The sequence below is a fragment of the Diorhabda carinulata genome, chromosome X (genome assembly GCF_026250575.1).
Source record: "Diorhabda carinulata isolate Delta chromosome X, icDioCari1.1, whole genome shotgun sequence".
Classification (NCBI taxonomy): domain Eukaryota; kingdom Metazoa; phylum Arthropoda; class Insecta; order Coleoptera; family Chrysomelidae; genus Diorhabda; species Diorhabda carinulata.
This window is the reverse complement of record NC_079472.1, coordinates 54931223-54949519: the sequence shown is the minus strand read 5'-3', so window position 1 is coordinate 54949519 and position 18297 is coordinate 54931223. Positions and strand designations below refer to the sequence as shown.

Genomic DNA, 18297 nt, shown 5'->3' with positions numbered 1-18297 from the left:
ATGGATGGGACAGATAAGATGACGACTTGCTAAGTTTAAAAGAAAGTTACTAAAATTTCAATTGAGAAATCGTCACCAAAGTCTGTAAAGTCATTAATAAAAGATTATTAATAAAGCACAATACTTTTATTTGAAAGACATTAAATGAGTCTCTGGGTGAGACTGCTCCTTCGTTATCAACAGTATAATATTGGGTAGCGGAGTTTAAACGAGGCCGTACGACCTGCGAAGACCAAAATCGCTGAGGTCGATCAAATGAGGTGACGACTCCAGAAATATTGGAAAAAATCAACAAAGCGGTACTGGACGATTGTTGACTGGAGGTCCACGAGCTAGCAGACATAGTAGGCATCACAAAAGGAGCCATACATCACATATTAACTGAAAATTTTGAGTGGGTGCCGCATTTGCTCACAATGGAAAAAAAAAACAGCGTCGTGAAGATGTTTTTGGCAATGCTTCATAAAAATGAAGCCGAATGTCTGCGCCGGATCATAACTTGGATGAAAAGAGGGTGTATCACTTCACTCGCAAAACTAAAGAACAATCAAGACGATAGACTGAAAAAGAAGAGCCGGCTCCAAAGAAGGCAAGGACCCTTCCATCTTCAAGCCAGGTCATGGGATGCGCGTGGGAATATTTCCACTAACTAGGGTTCAAACCAGCAATGAAAATTTAGTGGTCCAAAAATATAACGTGGTGGACAAAAGTAAAAAAATTAACATATGCATGCTACACACACTTTTATATATATTTTTACGGCATATATAAATTCTTTTATGCAAAAACAGCACAGTAAATATAACACATAGGTTTTTTTTTAAATATTTTGGGCGACAAATTTGTCGTCGATGTATATGATTTTGGCGACATTTCTTGATGATTTGGCGACAATTGTCGCTATGTCGCCATGCTGGTGTGAACCCTACCACTAACTATCTTGAAAAACGACGAGTACTATGCGAACTTATTGCAACGTTTGAACGAAGATATCAAGCAAAGACGGCTGTATTTGGCTGAGAAGAAAGTTGTTTCAACAAGACAATGCACCAGCTCACAAATCCGTTATTGAAATGACCAAAATAAATGAAAAAAAAGTTCAATTGCCCCCTCATGCACCCTATTTGTCATATTTAGCTTCCTCGGATTATTTTTTTTACCAGACTTAAGCGAATGACTCGGTAGTCAAAGATTTTCCAACAATGGAGAGGTAATCTTGGCAGTTCATGGGTATTCTGAGGTGCTTAACGATTCGTATTATAAAAATGGTATCGAACTTATTTAACATCGCTAGGAAACGTGTAGAGCTAAACGAAGATAAAGTTGAAAAATAAATATATTTTTTTCAAAATTTTTGTGTTTTCTTTGTTGTTTCTTTGTTGTTTTCTTTGTTGTGAACTTCCTCGTATACAAATTTTGATCTCCCCATTTGACTATGAAAAAGCGCCATTGGTATGAAATATATGTTGCATATATTTTTTATGTATGAAGTGACAAAATATTAGTTGCATAGTAATTAGTCTCAATTTTAATTGCAAATTAGAATGGCAAGTTTCCTTTTGTACTAGATTCTATGAACAGAAACAATACAGAGCGGTCAAGTTCGTCTGTTCTATTGGCTAAAATAGTACGTTGTAGTTGAAATATAGAATCTGTGAACCATACAAAAAACTGCCAATTCTCATTCCTAAATTCGTAGGCAGATTTCTGGATCAATTTATATTCATCACATTCTTTATTCTATTTACAATAACTACAAAATATTAGAAGAATTATTTAAAAATTACCTAAATTTTGTATCTCACACGGCAGTACCACTGTATCGCCAGTAACAACTTTGAAAGTATTTCCTCTAGATATAAATCTGGGAGATCCATGACTACTGAACACGGAACCTGAAACAAATCAAGCAACTATTTAGTCCAATATATAAACTTACGGTAAGGAATAAGGCCAATTTAGATTTTTTGCATAACCTCTAAGCAATACGTCGCGTCGTGTATACGAGGATGTATTGATATTTAGTTAACCTAGACTATTTCTATGGATAAACAAAAAATTACGTTACGATAGCAACGAACAATAACTTATTAGAAGTATCAGTGTAAAGTTTAACGTCAAAAAAGTAAACGTAATAAATTGGAGTATCGAGCCATCATCAAGTATCTGTATTTAAAAGGGATAAGAGGTAAGCAGATTTACGAAGATATGCTCAATACCTTTGGTGATCAATGTCCTTCGTATGCGATCGTGAATAATTGGACTGCAAGCTTCAAAAGAGGTAACTTTTCCATTGAAGATGATGACCGATCGGGAAGGCCAGTTTATGTGTCAGTCCCCGAAAATATTGATGATGACATGATTTTATCAGACCGTCGAATTGGGCTAAAACGGATATCTGAAGCACTGAATATTTCATACGAACGCATTCATCATATAGTTCATGTCAATTTGGACACGAGAAAAATTGCTGCAAAATGGATCCCCAAATGTTTGAATGTTGACCAAAAGCATACTATGGATTATTGATCATAGATACGTTGAACAAACATCATCTCCGTTCATTGAATGCACTAATCTTGGGATATTACAACTTGATGATCACTTGATGCTGATAAGCCCCATTTTTAAAACATCCAACTTCAACAGCTTAATTTCAAACTGGACGTTCCACTTCATACTTATTATTTTCAATGTTATCTGTAGAATGGTATCTTGTCAAGTTTTCATTATGTATGATATATCTGATGCTTTCAGCTGAAGTTCTGGTGGGTCGGTTAATTATCTAAAATGTCAGGAGCCTTAGATTCATATTTTATTCACAATCTATGATTTTAATTCCAAGGAATGATTTCTGTTTATTTGATAGGAAGTAATAATTTTATAAGAGTAATTTACAAAAATGTGAGTTCATAAATCTGATCCACATCGTCAAGTAGATTTAATCATGAGATGCTATTCCGAAAATATGAGGATTTATATAGTTCCAATTCCAAAAACTCTTCAACCGATGCAGAACACAAATTGGCATGCAGAAGTTTTATTGATAGGCTTCCCCTTCTGATTATCGAATAGCTTGAAAAATGATGATCGTTATCAGCCCCATTCTTTTATTTGATCGGAATATAAAGAACTAATCTTTTCGTACCGTTAACAACAGTGTTGGCTTCGAAAAATTCCCATTTCTTCTTGTACTATGAAAGACAAAGCATTGCTGTCCGTCCAACTTTCATTGAATTTATAAAAAGTTATGTACGAGGGTTGTATGAAAAGTTTCTGACCTCAACATGAAGATGTCACCACTTATCAATATAAGTTTGCGCTACCTTCCAGATTGACCGACTTAACTCGGTTTTTTAGTTTTCTGTAGCATTCAATATAGAATATTGTCTCCTATTACTAGAAAAATTGGCACAAATGCAATATAAATAATAACCGCTGTACGCCACTGTCGAGAAATGTCACTGATCCAGATTAATCTATTCCATTTTAGTTGTGCAGCATGCGTAGTATCAATTTTTTATTCGGTTAAGAACGTCACAAAGCAAAAAGTACCGTATCTGTTTCTTGAAAATTTCAGAAAAAAATCGTCACATCTTTGATTGCGTCTTTTTTCTAAAAAATATTTTTCTTTCTTCTTCTTTCTATTTTCTTTTTTTCTTTTATTACCTCCTCTTTGGAAGAAAATTTACGACCATTTAAACGGTTTTCAGTCGAGGAAAGTGATGTTAGCCCGCCGGAGCTAAATCTGGTGAATAAGAGGGGTGCTCTAGTAATTCAAACCTTAAATCACGAATTTTTTGCATTACAATATGAGATTTGTGTGCAGGGGCGTTGTCTTGCAAAAACAAAACTCCTTTGCATAGCTTTCCGCGTCTTGTCTCTTTGATTTTTTTCCGTAGAATGGTCAGTAAAGTCAAATAGTGATCTCCAGTTATTGTTCTACACTTATCCAAAAAATCAATCATGATTACTCCATGGCAATTCCAAAAAACTGAAGCAAGAACTTTTCCAGCAGATTTTTCGAAACGATATTTCTCAGGTCATAGAAAACCAGAGTATCGCCATTCCATCGATTGTTGCTTTGTTTCTGGATCGTAGAAATATACCCAAGTCTCATCCATAGTAACAATTCGATTCAAGAAGCCTACATCGTTTTCAAATCGAGCACAGATCGAACGCGATGCTTCTACCCTTGCACGCTTTTGATCAACATTCAAACATTTGGGCACAATTTTTCTCATGTTCACATTGACGTGAACTATATGATGAACGCGTTCGTATGAAATATTCAGTGCTTCAGATATGCGATTTAGCCCAATTCAACAGTGTGATAAAATCATGTCATGAACTGCATCGATATTTTCGGGGACTGACACAGAAACTGTCCTTCCCGATCGGTCATCATCTTCAATGAAAAATTTACCTGTTTTGAAGCTTGTAGTCCAATTTTTCCAATCTTAACCCTTTTAAATACAGGTACTTGATGATGGCTCAATACTCCAATTTTTCGATTTGCACATTTTCGGTGGACATCTTTTTTCTTTTAATTGATTGCGTAACTCTGGTTCACTTTTTTGACGTCAAACTTTACACTGACACTTTAATAAGATATTATTCGTTGCTATGGTAACGCAATATTCTGTTTATGCATGGAACTGGTCTAGGCTTACTAGATATCAATACATCCACCAAAACATTTTATTTTCCCTTCTTAATTCCGACATCATATCTAAGTGTCTCAGCTCCTAGTCTCCTGGATCTCATGATTCTGCTAATTTCATGCAGGTTCCTCAATTCCTGGTTTGCCCTTCTCCATATATCTCCATCCTTTTTCCCTCCTAGTATTTTCCTCCCCCTTATATCGAGCTTGTTGTCCTCCACTTATTCAGTATCTATATGTCGCTTGCATAGAATACTGTCTGTCGGTCGAATGGCTGTCTGATACAGATGTAGATTAGTTTTTTTGTTTTTTTGGGAAATAGTCTTCTTGGAGATGAGTCTCTTGTTTATTATTCCTGCCTGTTCGCTTTCTCGAGTTAACCTTGCTCCCTCATCACCATTGTCTTTGATAAGATAGACGTAACTGTTGACTTGCTCGAATTCAATTATCCTTTGTGTGTGTTATTCCACTCTAAGTTTCTTTTATTCTCATGCGTTTTAGGATACTTCATTTTAATGAACTTGGATTTATCCTCGATTACTTTTCGGCTCTTTATTTCTACCACTTCTATGAAAGCCTTGCTTGTACGCATGTACTTTTCAATTCCTTTCCACTTGTTGAAAAAATATTCAAATCATCTGTTATCAATTATGTTGTTTTTCATTTTAGTGATCCCGTGGTGTTGATTCCGTTTCTTTCTACTATCTATCTATCTACATATCTATTCCAGAATCAAGTTGAACAATGTAGTAGATAGAAGATCTTTCCGTTTTAGTCCTCTATTTGTGTTGAAGCTATCTGAGAATTTCTGTTTTGTTTTAATTTTTGTTATTTGAGTGTTCTCGAGTGTCATTTTCGTGAGTTTCATCAGTTTTATCGGTACTTTCAGGTCTTTCATTATTTTAAACTATCACATATGCATTTTGAAAATCGGAGAAAATTACAAATACAGCAAGTTATATTCGTAATCCGGTGTCTCTGTCTGCTTAAGGATGAATATATGATCTGTTACGGATTTTTCAGTTCGAAATCCACACTGGCATTCTCCCAGCAAGCTTTCTCTAGATACTTTGACTTTATTCTGTACACTGTATCCAAAAGTGCAATTTATTGCTCATTTGCAACATAATTATTACAGAATCCAATGCCTCTGACATTATCTCATTTTCCCATAAAGTTTTAATCAATTGGTATATTTTGTTTGTTAGTGCGTCACCAATAATACTTTATAAGTTCCTCCGGGGCTTTTGCCGCTTTTTTAGTTTCGTATCATTTCGGCAACTTCTTCCTTAGTTGCTGCTGGTATTTTTTTTCGTTTCACGGCGTTAGAGCTGCTATTTTATATGTTAATGTCTTCCAACTTTCAAAGTTTCCTCTTCATCTCTTGCCTTGCATGCTTTTGGTGAAAATTGTTTTTTGTTGCTCCATTCCTCTATTCTTTTCAAATTCTTGGTAGAAATTCTTCATTTCTTTATTTACAAATCTATATTCAAACATTTTGTGTGAACATAAAACGGACATTCCCATAAAGTTCTTTTCTGGAAAGTAAATAAAAATCTTTAAATGGTAGGATTTCATGGAAATTAGGTCACGGGAAACAGTGCACAGATACCAAAAGAGCGAAAATTTCATTATAATGAAATCCACTCCAATTTTACATTCGAAGAATTTGCCAAATTGCTTTAACTAGTTTTTTCGCAGTGGTAGGATTAGTTTTGATATTTCATTCTCCATAATCCTATTTAATAAAATTAAAACAGTAAATCAGAATTGGATATTACGTATATCTATCACTCACTATATGTGAATACTTTAAACGGTGATCATTCCATAACACACTCGTATGAATACGCTCTAGTTTGCGCAAGAACATACTGATACTTTTAAAAAAATTAACACACCACATTAAATTTAGTAATTGTGTCTTGCGTTTGCAGTCTGTATTCATTTTACACAACAAAAGCTTTTCTCCCTGGCAAAAATGAAGCTCTCACGCATTCATTATAGCTTGCATGCCGGACTATCTCTATTCAGAAACTATTAAATATTGACCTAGCAAAGTAATTAAAAAAATAAGTAACCAACTAAAACAGCAACTGGGAATAATGCTGCAATCATAAACTCGAAACTTTGAACAAAGAAATACACCAAATTATCATTTTTATGAAAATTCATTTCATCATTGTGTCAACAAGACCATTTATAATATAGGTAAGTTGGTTTAAATCAATTTAATTTTATACAAGGAGTTTGCATGTTGTAATTCGAATGACTGGCCTACAACTTGAGAACATAACCAAAAAATTTATATACAAGTCAAAGGTCCAGATGTCATTTGCAAAAGACGCCGTTTAATGGAATTTCGAGCTTATCTACACCGAACGCGTTTTTGCAAAACGATGACTTCACTTTGAAAACCTCTGTTTCTGACACCGTACTAAGGCATTTTTTGCAATTTTAGGTTATGTTAGCTATGATTTTAACACCATGCACCTCTTTGGAGTGAAACAATCTCTCACTTTAGCAAGAAAATTAGTCTTGAAAGAGCTTAATTAACGCGAAATTTTTAATACAAAGGGAAGGAGAATTTGTGTGTTTAAACCAGATGACTGATCGTTTTCAAGTGAAAAAGATATAAATATCAACAGGTATTATGGATTAGAAAATAATATGGTGTATATTTGGGGAAAGTACGTGTTAATATAATCTTGTTTATCAATCTATTTTTGGAATTGTAATAAATCATTCTACACATGAAAACAACCATTTCTGCTTGTGGTTACTTCTTTATATGGGCTCTTTCGATTCATTTCATTTTTCAACTTATACTTACTTAATAATAAAAATTATCATTTAAGGTGTGAAAAAATTATGTTTCAAAACAAATTGCATATTTTTCATATCCTCTATCGACTGACGTGCGTTGAAGTTATAATTTCCGTTTAATGGGTACATATCAGGAGAATACGGTGGTTGTCCAATGAGATTCATAGATATTCAGATTCAATTTGATTATTGTGGACAAATAATCATTGAGAATAGACTCATTTGTTTGGTTACGCTGGGAAATTTTAGCATCTACACCCAAGTCCCTTCCTTTCTTTGTTGAAATTAACATTTAGCACGTTTTTTTTCAGTCATCAACTCCAATATCTGTATCATAATTTTTTTATATTCTCTTTCGACTGATAATCGGTTGTCCAATGAGATTTATAGTTATTTCTAATCGCAGAGTCTTTTTTATTGTTGAATTGAATTTTCATAAATCACACTAACCAGAAACCGACTTTCAATATCTAAAGGAAATTCTTCTATATTGTCTACCGAATCATACGATTTTTTTATTATTTGTTTCGACAGTTTTAGGACCAACTAATTTCGGCGATAATTTAGATTGTCTTCTACCAAATATCCCTGCAAATCTATAATAAAGTTATATCTAAAGTATTAGAAAAATTTTTAAATAACTAACTCATGTTCCTACAATATGGTAGGCGCTTTGTAGCATCACGCGTTTTTATACTTCGCTTTCCATGAAAGTTTCAAGTGCTCGCTACTAAACCGGTATTTGACTATCCTTTCAGTTAAAATGGGGGATAATCGTATCCAGAGGGAAAACGATATTTAAAATGTTTCTTTTATAGGTCAAATACGGATGGTTATAGAGGATTTCGTGATCCATCTCAGTCGCATACAACTGATCCACATGGATCAGAACAATTTTATTGCCTATTGTGAAATATAAAGGGAAAATATAATTCCCATTGTTTCGCGATTTCATGAAGGCATATGATAATACGTGAGTTATTGTATCGTTTAAAAGGATTCCTTTATGAAGACAGGTGGTATTATTTAATCTCATAGGAGACAATGTTAACTTTCGAAACTTTCTAATTCATTCAAGGCAGAGAATAACGACAAAAGAGATTTTGAAACAATTGATACTGGAGTTAATGGATTTGAGCCTACTGACCATTATAAAAATACTATGAATTGAAACGCTAAGGTTTGAATATCGTGTCTATTATTTCATTCTAGTACTTTTTGCAGCTACTGAATCTTTTTCGTTTCCATTGAAAAATGTTTTCCATTCATTCTTTATGGTAATCATCTTGCTTGGAAATTATTTAAAATTTTAATTGATATGTCAACTAGTTTCGAAAAATTTCAGTTTTCTCTCTTAGCTAGTCTCATCAGTACTCATGCACCATAATAAGGGGTGACTTTGAGTTTGAAGGGCGACTTTGCCGTATTCTAGTTTTTTTTAAGTGCTTATAACTTTGGATCCATTAAGTTAAGTGTAATTTGTAATTAAGCATCCATTTAGATGATGTGAACCTGACCACACTTTCATAAAAAAATGTTGTGTGTACAAAAATCGTTCTAATACACGGACGGGCCACGTTAATCATAAGGAAGGGGCGACTTTGATATGCAATTAAAGTCCCCCCTTACTTGACTTTAGAGTTTGACTTATTTTGATTTTTATACATTTTTTTTTGTTTCAGTTGGTTATGAAATTTTAAAAAGCTATGGGACTCGGAATTACAAAAATTACTCTGACGAACAACTTGAGGAAAATTAAAAAAATTGCGGATGGGCAAATGTCAATGAGAACTACCAACACAAAATTGGCAACATATATCTTCCACTGTAGAATAAATAGCCACTTAATCTTCTGGATTTAAGAATTCTCGCGAAGGCCTATTTGGATAACTTCCGACGAGCTGTAACCAAATTTACGTATAACATTATAGGAAGAGATTGGGCTCTTAGCCCTTTAAAACTACATATAACAGAAGCTGCTCAACGTCTAGCTGGTAATATAAATAGAAGCTGCGCTGCTGTCTCCAGAAAAACGTTAGAAATTTATTTCACAAACCTGCAGCAGACATGGATGGGGTGAGGCTCGAAAATACTTTTAAGTATGATGAAACAAACGTCGGCGGTGATCCTGGAAAAGGCCATGCCACATATCGAAGGGGTACCAAATAAACGAAAAAGTTTCAAATCTTTTTAAAAGCGACACTATCATGGTTTGTGGATCTGCGGACGGGACACTTTTGTCACCGTTATATTATACATGATCAGCATTTATCAGTTTTGCCAAGGCGTTAGATGAAGCAAGAGAATATGTTAAAATGTAATGTGAAGGTACACTGATGACAGTGAACAGGGTCTCCAAGCACTCTTAGATCGCATAAAAATTATAGGAGAAGATTATGGCTTTAACATCAACGTCAAAAAAACCAAAACCATAATTATCTCCAAAACATCCACCCATGTCTATCAACGTAAATGGTGGCATCATCGAAAATATCAAGAAATTTAAATATCTGGGATATTGGATAACAAAAAATATAGACCCAGATATAGAAATAAGATCAAGCATCGAGCAAGCAAGAAATGTCTTTCTAAAAATGAGACAATTGCTTACATGCTACGAGCACTCGACCTTAAAATCTGGTACCGGATGGTGAAATGCTATGTATATAGCACCTTATTATACGGAACGGAGACTTGGACCTTTAAGGTGAACTCACTAAAGCGTTTAGGGAACTTATAGAATTAATAAGAACTCGAAAAACCTCGTATCTGCGACAAATATATAGAAGAGGGCATCCAAAAACACACACACACACACCTTTACAATACATGGAAAAAAGGAGGAATTAAAGGATACCTATATAGTGACAAGCCGTGTTGTGCAACTGGATGCAGATTTAATAGAACTTCCTACGGATGGATAGACACAAATACGTTTCAAGGATTGTTTTGAAACTTTTTAGTTTTTAAACATTTTAGTGAATCCATAATTAGCTCATGCCAAGAGAATAATATTTGTTTCGTTTGTCTTGTGCTACATTCGACCCATATATGTCAACCGTTGGACGTTTTTAAGCCATGGACCCAGCTCCGCCACAAACCAATATCAAGCCAGGATATCAAGAAGGATCTGCAATGAAGCAAAATCTCATTAACCGTTTCTATGCATGTAGTATACACCCATCCAACCCTCGACAAAATTCCGACAAAATTCCAGGCACATTAGAGAACGAAAGCCCTAACTATCCAGGACCTATCGTTAAAGATATTCTTTAAGAATTACTACGGGAAAATCGTTTAAATCGTTTTGGCGGCCAAAGCACTCAAATAATCCAACGAAAAAGCCGGGAAAAAGTTTTGCTACCATTGATAGCAGCAGTTCAGATGAAGCCGAAGACGCTTTTGGCATGGCGGATCTAGATAATATACCGATACCAATGGTTCAGTTGTAGATGGGATAGAATATATGTAGCCGGATCCACAAGTATTAGTACCAGGATGTTTTGTTTTGGTTAATTTTATTGGGGAAATCAAATATCTGTGTGAAATTCAAGAACAATTTTTAGAAACTGATTATACAGTCGTTGGCTATAAGTCAAAAAACAAAGGAAAAACAACCTCCAGTTTTTGAAGTTAATTTTAGGTTTTAATTCTACTTTTTATTATTTTTCTTTCTGTGAAGCGGTATGTTTTTTGGAAATGTATGTGTGTGTGCCTTTTGTAATTCTGTGTACTTTATTTTTATTAATAAAAATGCTTAAAAGTAAAATGTAGTTTAGTCATGAAAGTTGACCCCAAATCAAAATATGCTATATCGAAAAAGCTACAACGCCGATATCCAAACGAAGAGAGTATGATCAGTGGGTACATGTTAAGTGCAGTTTAAATATATTTGCAAGGGGTTATCAAAGACGCCTCATATCGCGTATGAAGATTATTTAAAATGTTTGTTTTCTAGGAAAAGATTCATACTTTACCTATATCTCTATCATTAGTCATTTTTCAATTTAAACTGCGTAAAAAAACAAACCAGATATTGATAAAATTTGACATTACACCGCCACTGCAGGTAACTGTTTAAATATCAATACCATGATAATATTGATAAAATATGAAAGTTAAAACACCCACATGGTTTGAATAAAAACAATCAACAAAATGAAAAGTTTTGTTTTAATATCAGTTTAAGAAGAATGCAAAACTTAATTGAATTAATGATAATTATTAAGTTTAATTTTCCATATACTACATTTTGCGTTTTGTCACTCCAAAAAATGCAACAATAGTTTATACGAGTTTAAAATGAAGGTTATTATTCACGGAGTGAATTTTACTGCTACCAGCGCTAGCGAGAGAAATCACCAAATAAATAATAACTCATTATACGCGAGTAGAATCTTCTTCTTCTTCTTCCGTGTATCAGGCGTAGTCGCCTATTTTATCTTCGACATCCTTGCCTCCTATCCTGCTTCAAGGTTGTCGCTTCACCTTTTTCTGGATCGGCCGGTACTCCTTCGGCCCAATGGGGATTTATCGCGCGCTATCTTGACCAGTCTGTTGTTATCCATACAACTTATGTACTCATTCAATTCTTTCTTTCTTGATAGAACCCATTCGTTGACGTCATCTATTTTGCACAATTTTCTGATGTTCTCACTTCCTGTCTCTGTCCAGTAAGGTTTTCCGGCTATTCTGCGTAGTTTATTTCGTCATAGAGTAGAATAATATACTTAATTCACAACTATTAAATATTTTTGTTGAAACTCATTAACGCCATTGTCGTTGACGTTATCTGTTACGAAATTAAAAACATTGAAATGCATTAGATTATTTATAGTTGCCGATTGACATCGCCGTCTGCCGATGGTGACTTTCAACATAAAAGAATTTTATCTATTCCCGGCGGCCGTTTGTATAACCTTTTGTAGCAATAGAAAAGAGCCAATAACATCAGTTTGCGTTTATCACGTGATTTTGTCTAATGCTCCAAGTAGAAAAAACTCTTCTTTATTTTCCTTAATATCGTCTGTAAATTCCAGATAACAAACACAAAAATAACACGAAAACAAAAAGAAATACACACGTCAAAAAGAATAACAAACTTTTTAGGTTGACGGCAACAACGTCAATTTTATTCATAGGGTCAATAGACGTCAAACGGCAAACGTCACCCGCAAACGGAAAATCATGTTTATCAATTGGCCCTTACTCCTACAAGCACCCATTGCCCCCATTATTGAACCAACTATAAATCGCAGCTTGTAATTGAATAACTATGTGAAAAATTCACTTAATATTTTACCTTTGCTGCTAGATATTTATCATTAAATGCTTCAATCGAAAAGGTTGTCTCACTGCCAGTAAAATGTGGAAAGATGCCCCATAATGTTGAAAATATTTCGTAGAAACTCCAAATAGCTCTATCCTCTTAAACGACCAAAAAAAAATTGAGGACCTACTAATTAGTCATTATGACACCAATTCACACGTTAAGCTTACAACTTAACCTGGAATGACATTCTCGAATAGCATGGATGTTTTCTTCTGCCCACACATACGAGACATATTTTTCCTTCTCTTGTAAATTGGGATTCGTCTCTAAGAATTGGTCGATGATTGTTGAACCAGGTTCAAAATTTCAAACTATGGATTTCATCTCCAGGATGTAGTCGCTGAATTATTTGAAAATGATATGAGTACAGATGATTTTTTTGAAAACTTTATCCGCTTTTGAATTATAACATAGTTCTTGATTTACTTGCCTAGTGATAATTGTGAGGTTCATACTAACAATTTCAATAAAGTCTTCTTCCTGTATGTTTTTCCATTAGGAAAAGTGCCATCCTCTCGTAAATAATTGAAAATTGACCCAAATGTTGAATGACTGGGAGCTTGATGATTAGGTAATATCCGGTGATATTCTCCATATAGCAACTCTACCATTACCATTAAAGAACCCATAAAGAAAAATTATGTCGGCATATTTTGTGGCCGAAACCTGAAGTGGCATTTTGAACGAAACTATCAAAAGCTCTACCAAAGCTAACATAATAATACTTAAAGTAGATACACACAGAAGGATATATTCTTGTTTAGATTAATAACGCTTGACAATGATAATAATGATAATTGGTAAAAAATAAAAGTTTTTAGAGTTGCTCGTTATTTTTATTCGGTATAGTTGATCACCCTGAAGAAGAAGACCTAACCTAACCTAACCAAAGCTAACATAATAATACTTAAAGTAGATACACACAGAAGAATATATTCTTGTTCAGATTAATAACGCTTGACAATGATAATAATGATAATTGGTAAAAAATAAAAGTTTTTAGAGTTGCTCGTTATTTTTATTCGGTATAGTTGATCACCCTGAAGAAGAAGACCTAACCTAACCTAACCAAAGCTAACATAATAATACTTAAAGTAGATACACACAGAAGAATATATTCTTGTTCAGATTAATAACGCTTGACAATGATAATAATGATAATTGGTAAAAAATAAAAGTTTTTAGAGTTGCTCGTGATTTTTATTCGGTATAGTTGATCACCCTGAAGAAGAGGACTTGACACTCTTTAATTGCCACATGAGAGACTCTACATGTGGTAGAAGTATGTAAAGTTCTTCATGACTCACCCTATATTACAAAAGTCGGTTTTAATCGAAAAAGTTCAATTTCTCCTGAATTGTTAGATTAATCGCCATCGAACAAATATATTTTCAAGGACAGTAGACATACAAAGAAACAGTCGAATCTAAAAAAAGGGAATTGGCCAGGGAATTCAATGATAAAAAAACTATGATTTCTATAAAACCACAACAAATTTGGAAAATAAGAGGGATAATTTAAAGATTCGATATAGAATCATATGAAAAATTTTAAAAAATTAGGTTCGATTCCTCCGTTTCATGTAAAACTAAAGTTTAAACTATCCGCAGACCGCCGATAACATTTAAACTGAAGTTTTGCAATAAACACCATCTATAAAACGTAACCTAAACAATATCCGTAGTTTAAACCGACGTTTAGGGTTTAAACTTCACTTATAAAATTGGGGCTAAGTACGTTAAAGTTCAACTTAAAATTTTTTCCCAAGACTGCTGACTCACAAACAAACAATAATGAAGCAGAGTTTTAAAAAATGTAAAAACAAAAGTATACCGTCAATTTATGAACTGAAACAGACACTTTAAATGTTATTAAATAATGGTATCAATTTCCTAACATTTTTCATTTAATACAACTCATTATATGTTGTTTTTTGTATTGGTTATTTATAAATAGTTTATATAGAAAAAATGTTGAGATAAGTTGTCAAATGAATTCACAGAGTACTACTAAGTATCGATTTTACATTAAACGCACTACAATACTGAATTATAGAAGCCCAGTAGAAAACTTACAATTCCTAACAGTAATAAAACCTCTAAACTTCTATCGCAAATATTTCTCTTTCATATGTGTTTAAAAAACTACTAGTTTTAAAGAGCACTCAACTTAGACAAATACATTCATGATTCTTTTCAAGAGACATATAGCACAATAATATTGGATCCACCATTTTACGAAAGTATCAGAAGAAACAACTACAAATTCTCAACAAATAGCCAAACCCCTTCACCATAATCGATTCTTATACCCAAAATTATATTAACCACAATATGTTAAACATATGGAATCTCCGATTAACAGTTTTTTTGGAAGAAATGAAAAAATACTTTAACAACTGTATTATATTCACTGCCGCTTCTTTCGTTCTCACCTCAAATACATCCTTGAAATTCAATTTCAAAACGGTAACTTCTACAGAATCGTGTCTCTAATATTGAGAGGTACGTTTAGCTCTTTCCAAACTATCCAACACCCATAGGCAAAAATGCAATCGCCTCAAAGAAAAGTCGTCTCGGAAAAATTTAAAACACAAATAAAAAATTCGATTCTCGTTATAAAAAACTTCAATTCATAATCGAAATCTAACAAAATTATAAAATTTGTTTCCTTGATATCATATCATGGTCAAAGTTCAAAGTAAAAATATCTATATAAGTAATTTCCATTTTTATAGATATTTTTACATTGTACTTTGACCATAATTTCAGTCCCTGATAATGAATACAAAGGAATTCAAAAGTTTGGAAATATATTGGATATAGTACATTTTGATGTTTAATTTTGCCATAATCCCATTTCGAAAATACGTATACCTTGCTAATATCCTAGCGGTTGAAGGAACGATCTTTTTAATTGAATTTTTCACTCAAAATTCTATTCACCGATCTTTTGAAAATCATCGAACATATTCTTCTTCGTCTCTAATTCGATAGATTTTTCGACTTATCCACATAAACCTTTCATTTCAAATAACCCTATAGAAAAAATTTATAAATCTGATATTTAGAGATCTTGGAGGCCACTATTATAGTCATGGTCTACCAATCTACCTCCCAGAAAAACAATGGTTTAAAAACTCTTGATCATCACGTGTATAATGCGAAGAGTAATCAGATACTATCATGTGGTAAATTGGGATTGTTTCCGTTTAGAAACATATTTTGTCAGAAAATTAAAGATCAATAATAATTGTGTTATTAAGTATTCTTGACAGATACAGATTTTCTGCTGCTATTGAGTATGTTCTTCACTCATCCAGTGAATGTCGATTTACATTACATAGATCCTAAAAAATGTCCCAAAAGTATATATGACGATGAAGATAATCATTATTGGGCTCTTGATGTAACTGAATTTTGTACGGATTTCGTTTTCTAGAATACGTAATGCCAACAGTTGGGGTATATTTGTTTCCGTGAATTATTGACAGGATTATAGTCAATAATATAGTTTCACGTTTTCTTATACTTGTGCAACGTTTTGAATATTATTAAAGCCACTTTTCCTTAATTTGTCCAAAATTTTATTGACTTGCTTAAAGGATACGTCATTTCTTTACTTAAAATAGCCATAATTTACCTCTAAATCATTTTTACTCGAAATATGATGTATTTGACAAAAAGTCGAATGAAATTTTAACTTAATTTAATTTAACTATTTCTTTAGCTATAACTTTTTTTTAACTGCAATATGAAGTTTAATAAATACGAGTGAATCACCTTTTTTAACATTCCGTAACTAAAAAATAAAATGATTTTTTGATTATTCCGTAGAAATTCATCAATTTCTTTCATTATTTAACATCGCTCTGTATATTTGAAATCAGAAGAAAAAAAATTACTAAAAAATGGAAAAAAAGTCTCAATTCAAATTATGAAGTTATAGTTAATATTTCGCCCGCCTGTTTATAATTTTTAAAGTGAAATCATTTTGACAAAAATTTATCTGCTTTCATGTTTATTTATAAATTTTTTTTGTATCTATTTTGAACAAAATATGAATGGTTTAAATACCTTAAATAAACATACACTGTGAAACAAAACCATGATATTTAATATTTTTATTAAAATTTATCTTATCAAAATTTTCTCTCAATATTTGGAAAAACTTTATTCGCGTGTCTTTAAACCAACCAATTTCTATTAATTATGTATGTCGAATCAACTCGAAACGTATTTTCATATTCCAATAAAAATTCAAGAATAAAATCACCGTTTTTTGGTATTTTTAACAAACTTTTTTGCTGACTGTATTATAATTCCAAAAAATATAGACATTGATGACTCACCTCCACTGAGTATACCCAAACAGCAAGCAAAAAAACTAGAAATCGTATAAAAAAACACGAACGTTAAACTCATAATTCTCATGTCCTTCTAAAAAACTGTATAAAAAAACTTCATTATTAATATTTTAGATACATCTCACTCAGAAACGTTCAAAATTACCACAAACATATTTTTATTAACCATGTTAAGTTCATATTATATTAGTTTCTCAACTTTAGGTATCAACTTCTCTAATATTGAAATAATAAAAAGAATCCCGCCAAAAATATCGTCGCGACGAAAAACGCGTGGCAGATTCCCGCTAGTTCCTAAAGCAGCGTGCGATGCTGTGCTTTCGTAATTCTGCACTGATCAGCCAAAAGCTCTCTACCATCGAGTAAGCCACGACTTCTGAAACAGTTGCACACTTTGCGGTTGGGAGTGAACGATTTGCATACTCTCTGACTGTCGACCACGTTGCCGCAATTAAGGGAGAAGTCTTTAATATAGGGATGTTATATTCAATATGGATTTCCTTAATAACGTAGAATGTTTATTGTAAATTTATAGATTCTTCAAATATTTGCATTTTATCATGAATTACAGCTTTTTTCAATAAAAGAGAGTTAAAATGCTTTATTGTTAAAAAATTGTTTACAATTCGTAGACAAGATCTTGTAAATAAGTTTACAACAAAAACACAAATAACTAAATAAAAAATGCACTAAAAAAATAAGTTTGAAATATACAATGAATACACAACTACAAATGAATAACCATATTTCTATTCAAAATGTACATGTGAAAATTTTTATATATAACTACCTGACCCGACAAACGTTGTTCTGCGAAATATTTTTCCAGTTCAATTGAAATAATATCGAGGTTTTCTTGGTAAGTTTTAACGCGAGTTTTGAATCTCAGTGAATACTTTTTGTACCATCGAAGTATACACATTCAACATGCTGATATGGTTTGTGACAATATTAACATACCAGCTATTAAAAAATTATAAATTTGGGTTCAACAATTCTCTCGCACACGGCACATCATCGTTGTTATCGGTCCTCGACGTAGATCTCGTCCTGGTCTTTCCGTGCCATAGAAACACTTGCCGATCTAACGGGACTTATTCTTTGTAAGCT

At 33.0% G+C, this 18297-nt stretch overlaps 1 protein-coding gene across 1 annotated transcript in view; it reads right to left on the bottom strand.

Moving 5' to 3' along the window:
* Positions 1-17578, bottom strand: part of LOC130902027 (opioid-binding protein/cell adhesion molecule-like) — a 312350-nt gene extending 294772 nt beyond the window's left edge. Inside the window, exons 1-2 of the mRNA XM_057813826.1 lie at positions 17173-17578; positions 1788-1895 (exon numbers count right to left, since the gene is read on the bottom strand). Of these exons, the coding sequence (XP_057669809.1) occupies positions 1788-1895; positions 17173-17254 (190 nt within the window). The 5' untranslated portion in view covers positions 17255-17578. The remainder of the gene's footprint in view (positions 1-1787; positions 1896-17172) is intronic.
* Between the last annotated feature and the right edge of the window lie 719 nt (positions 17579-18297).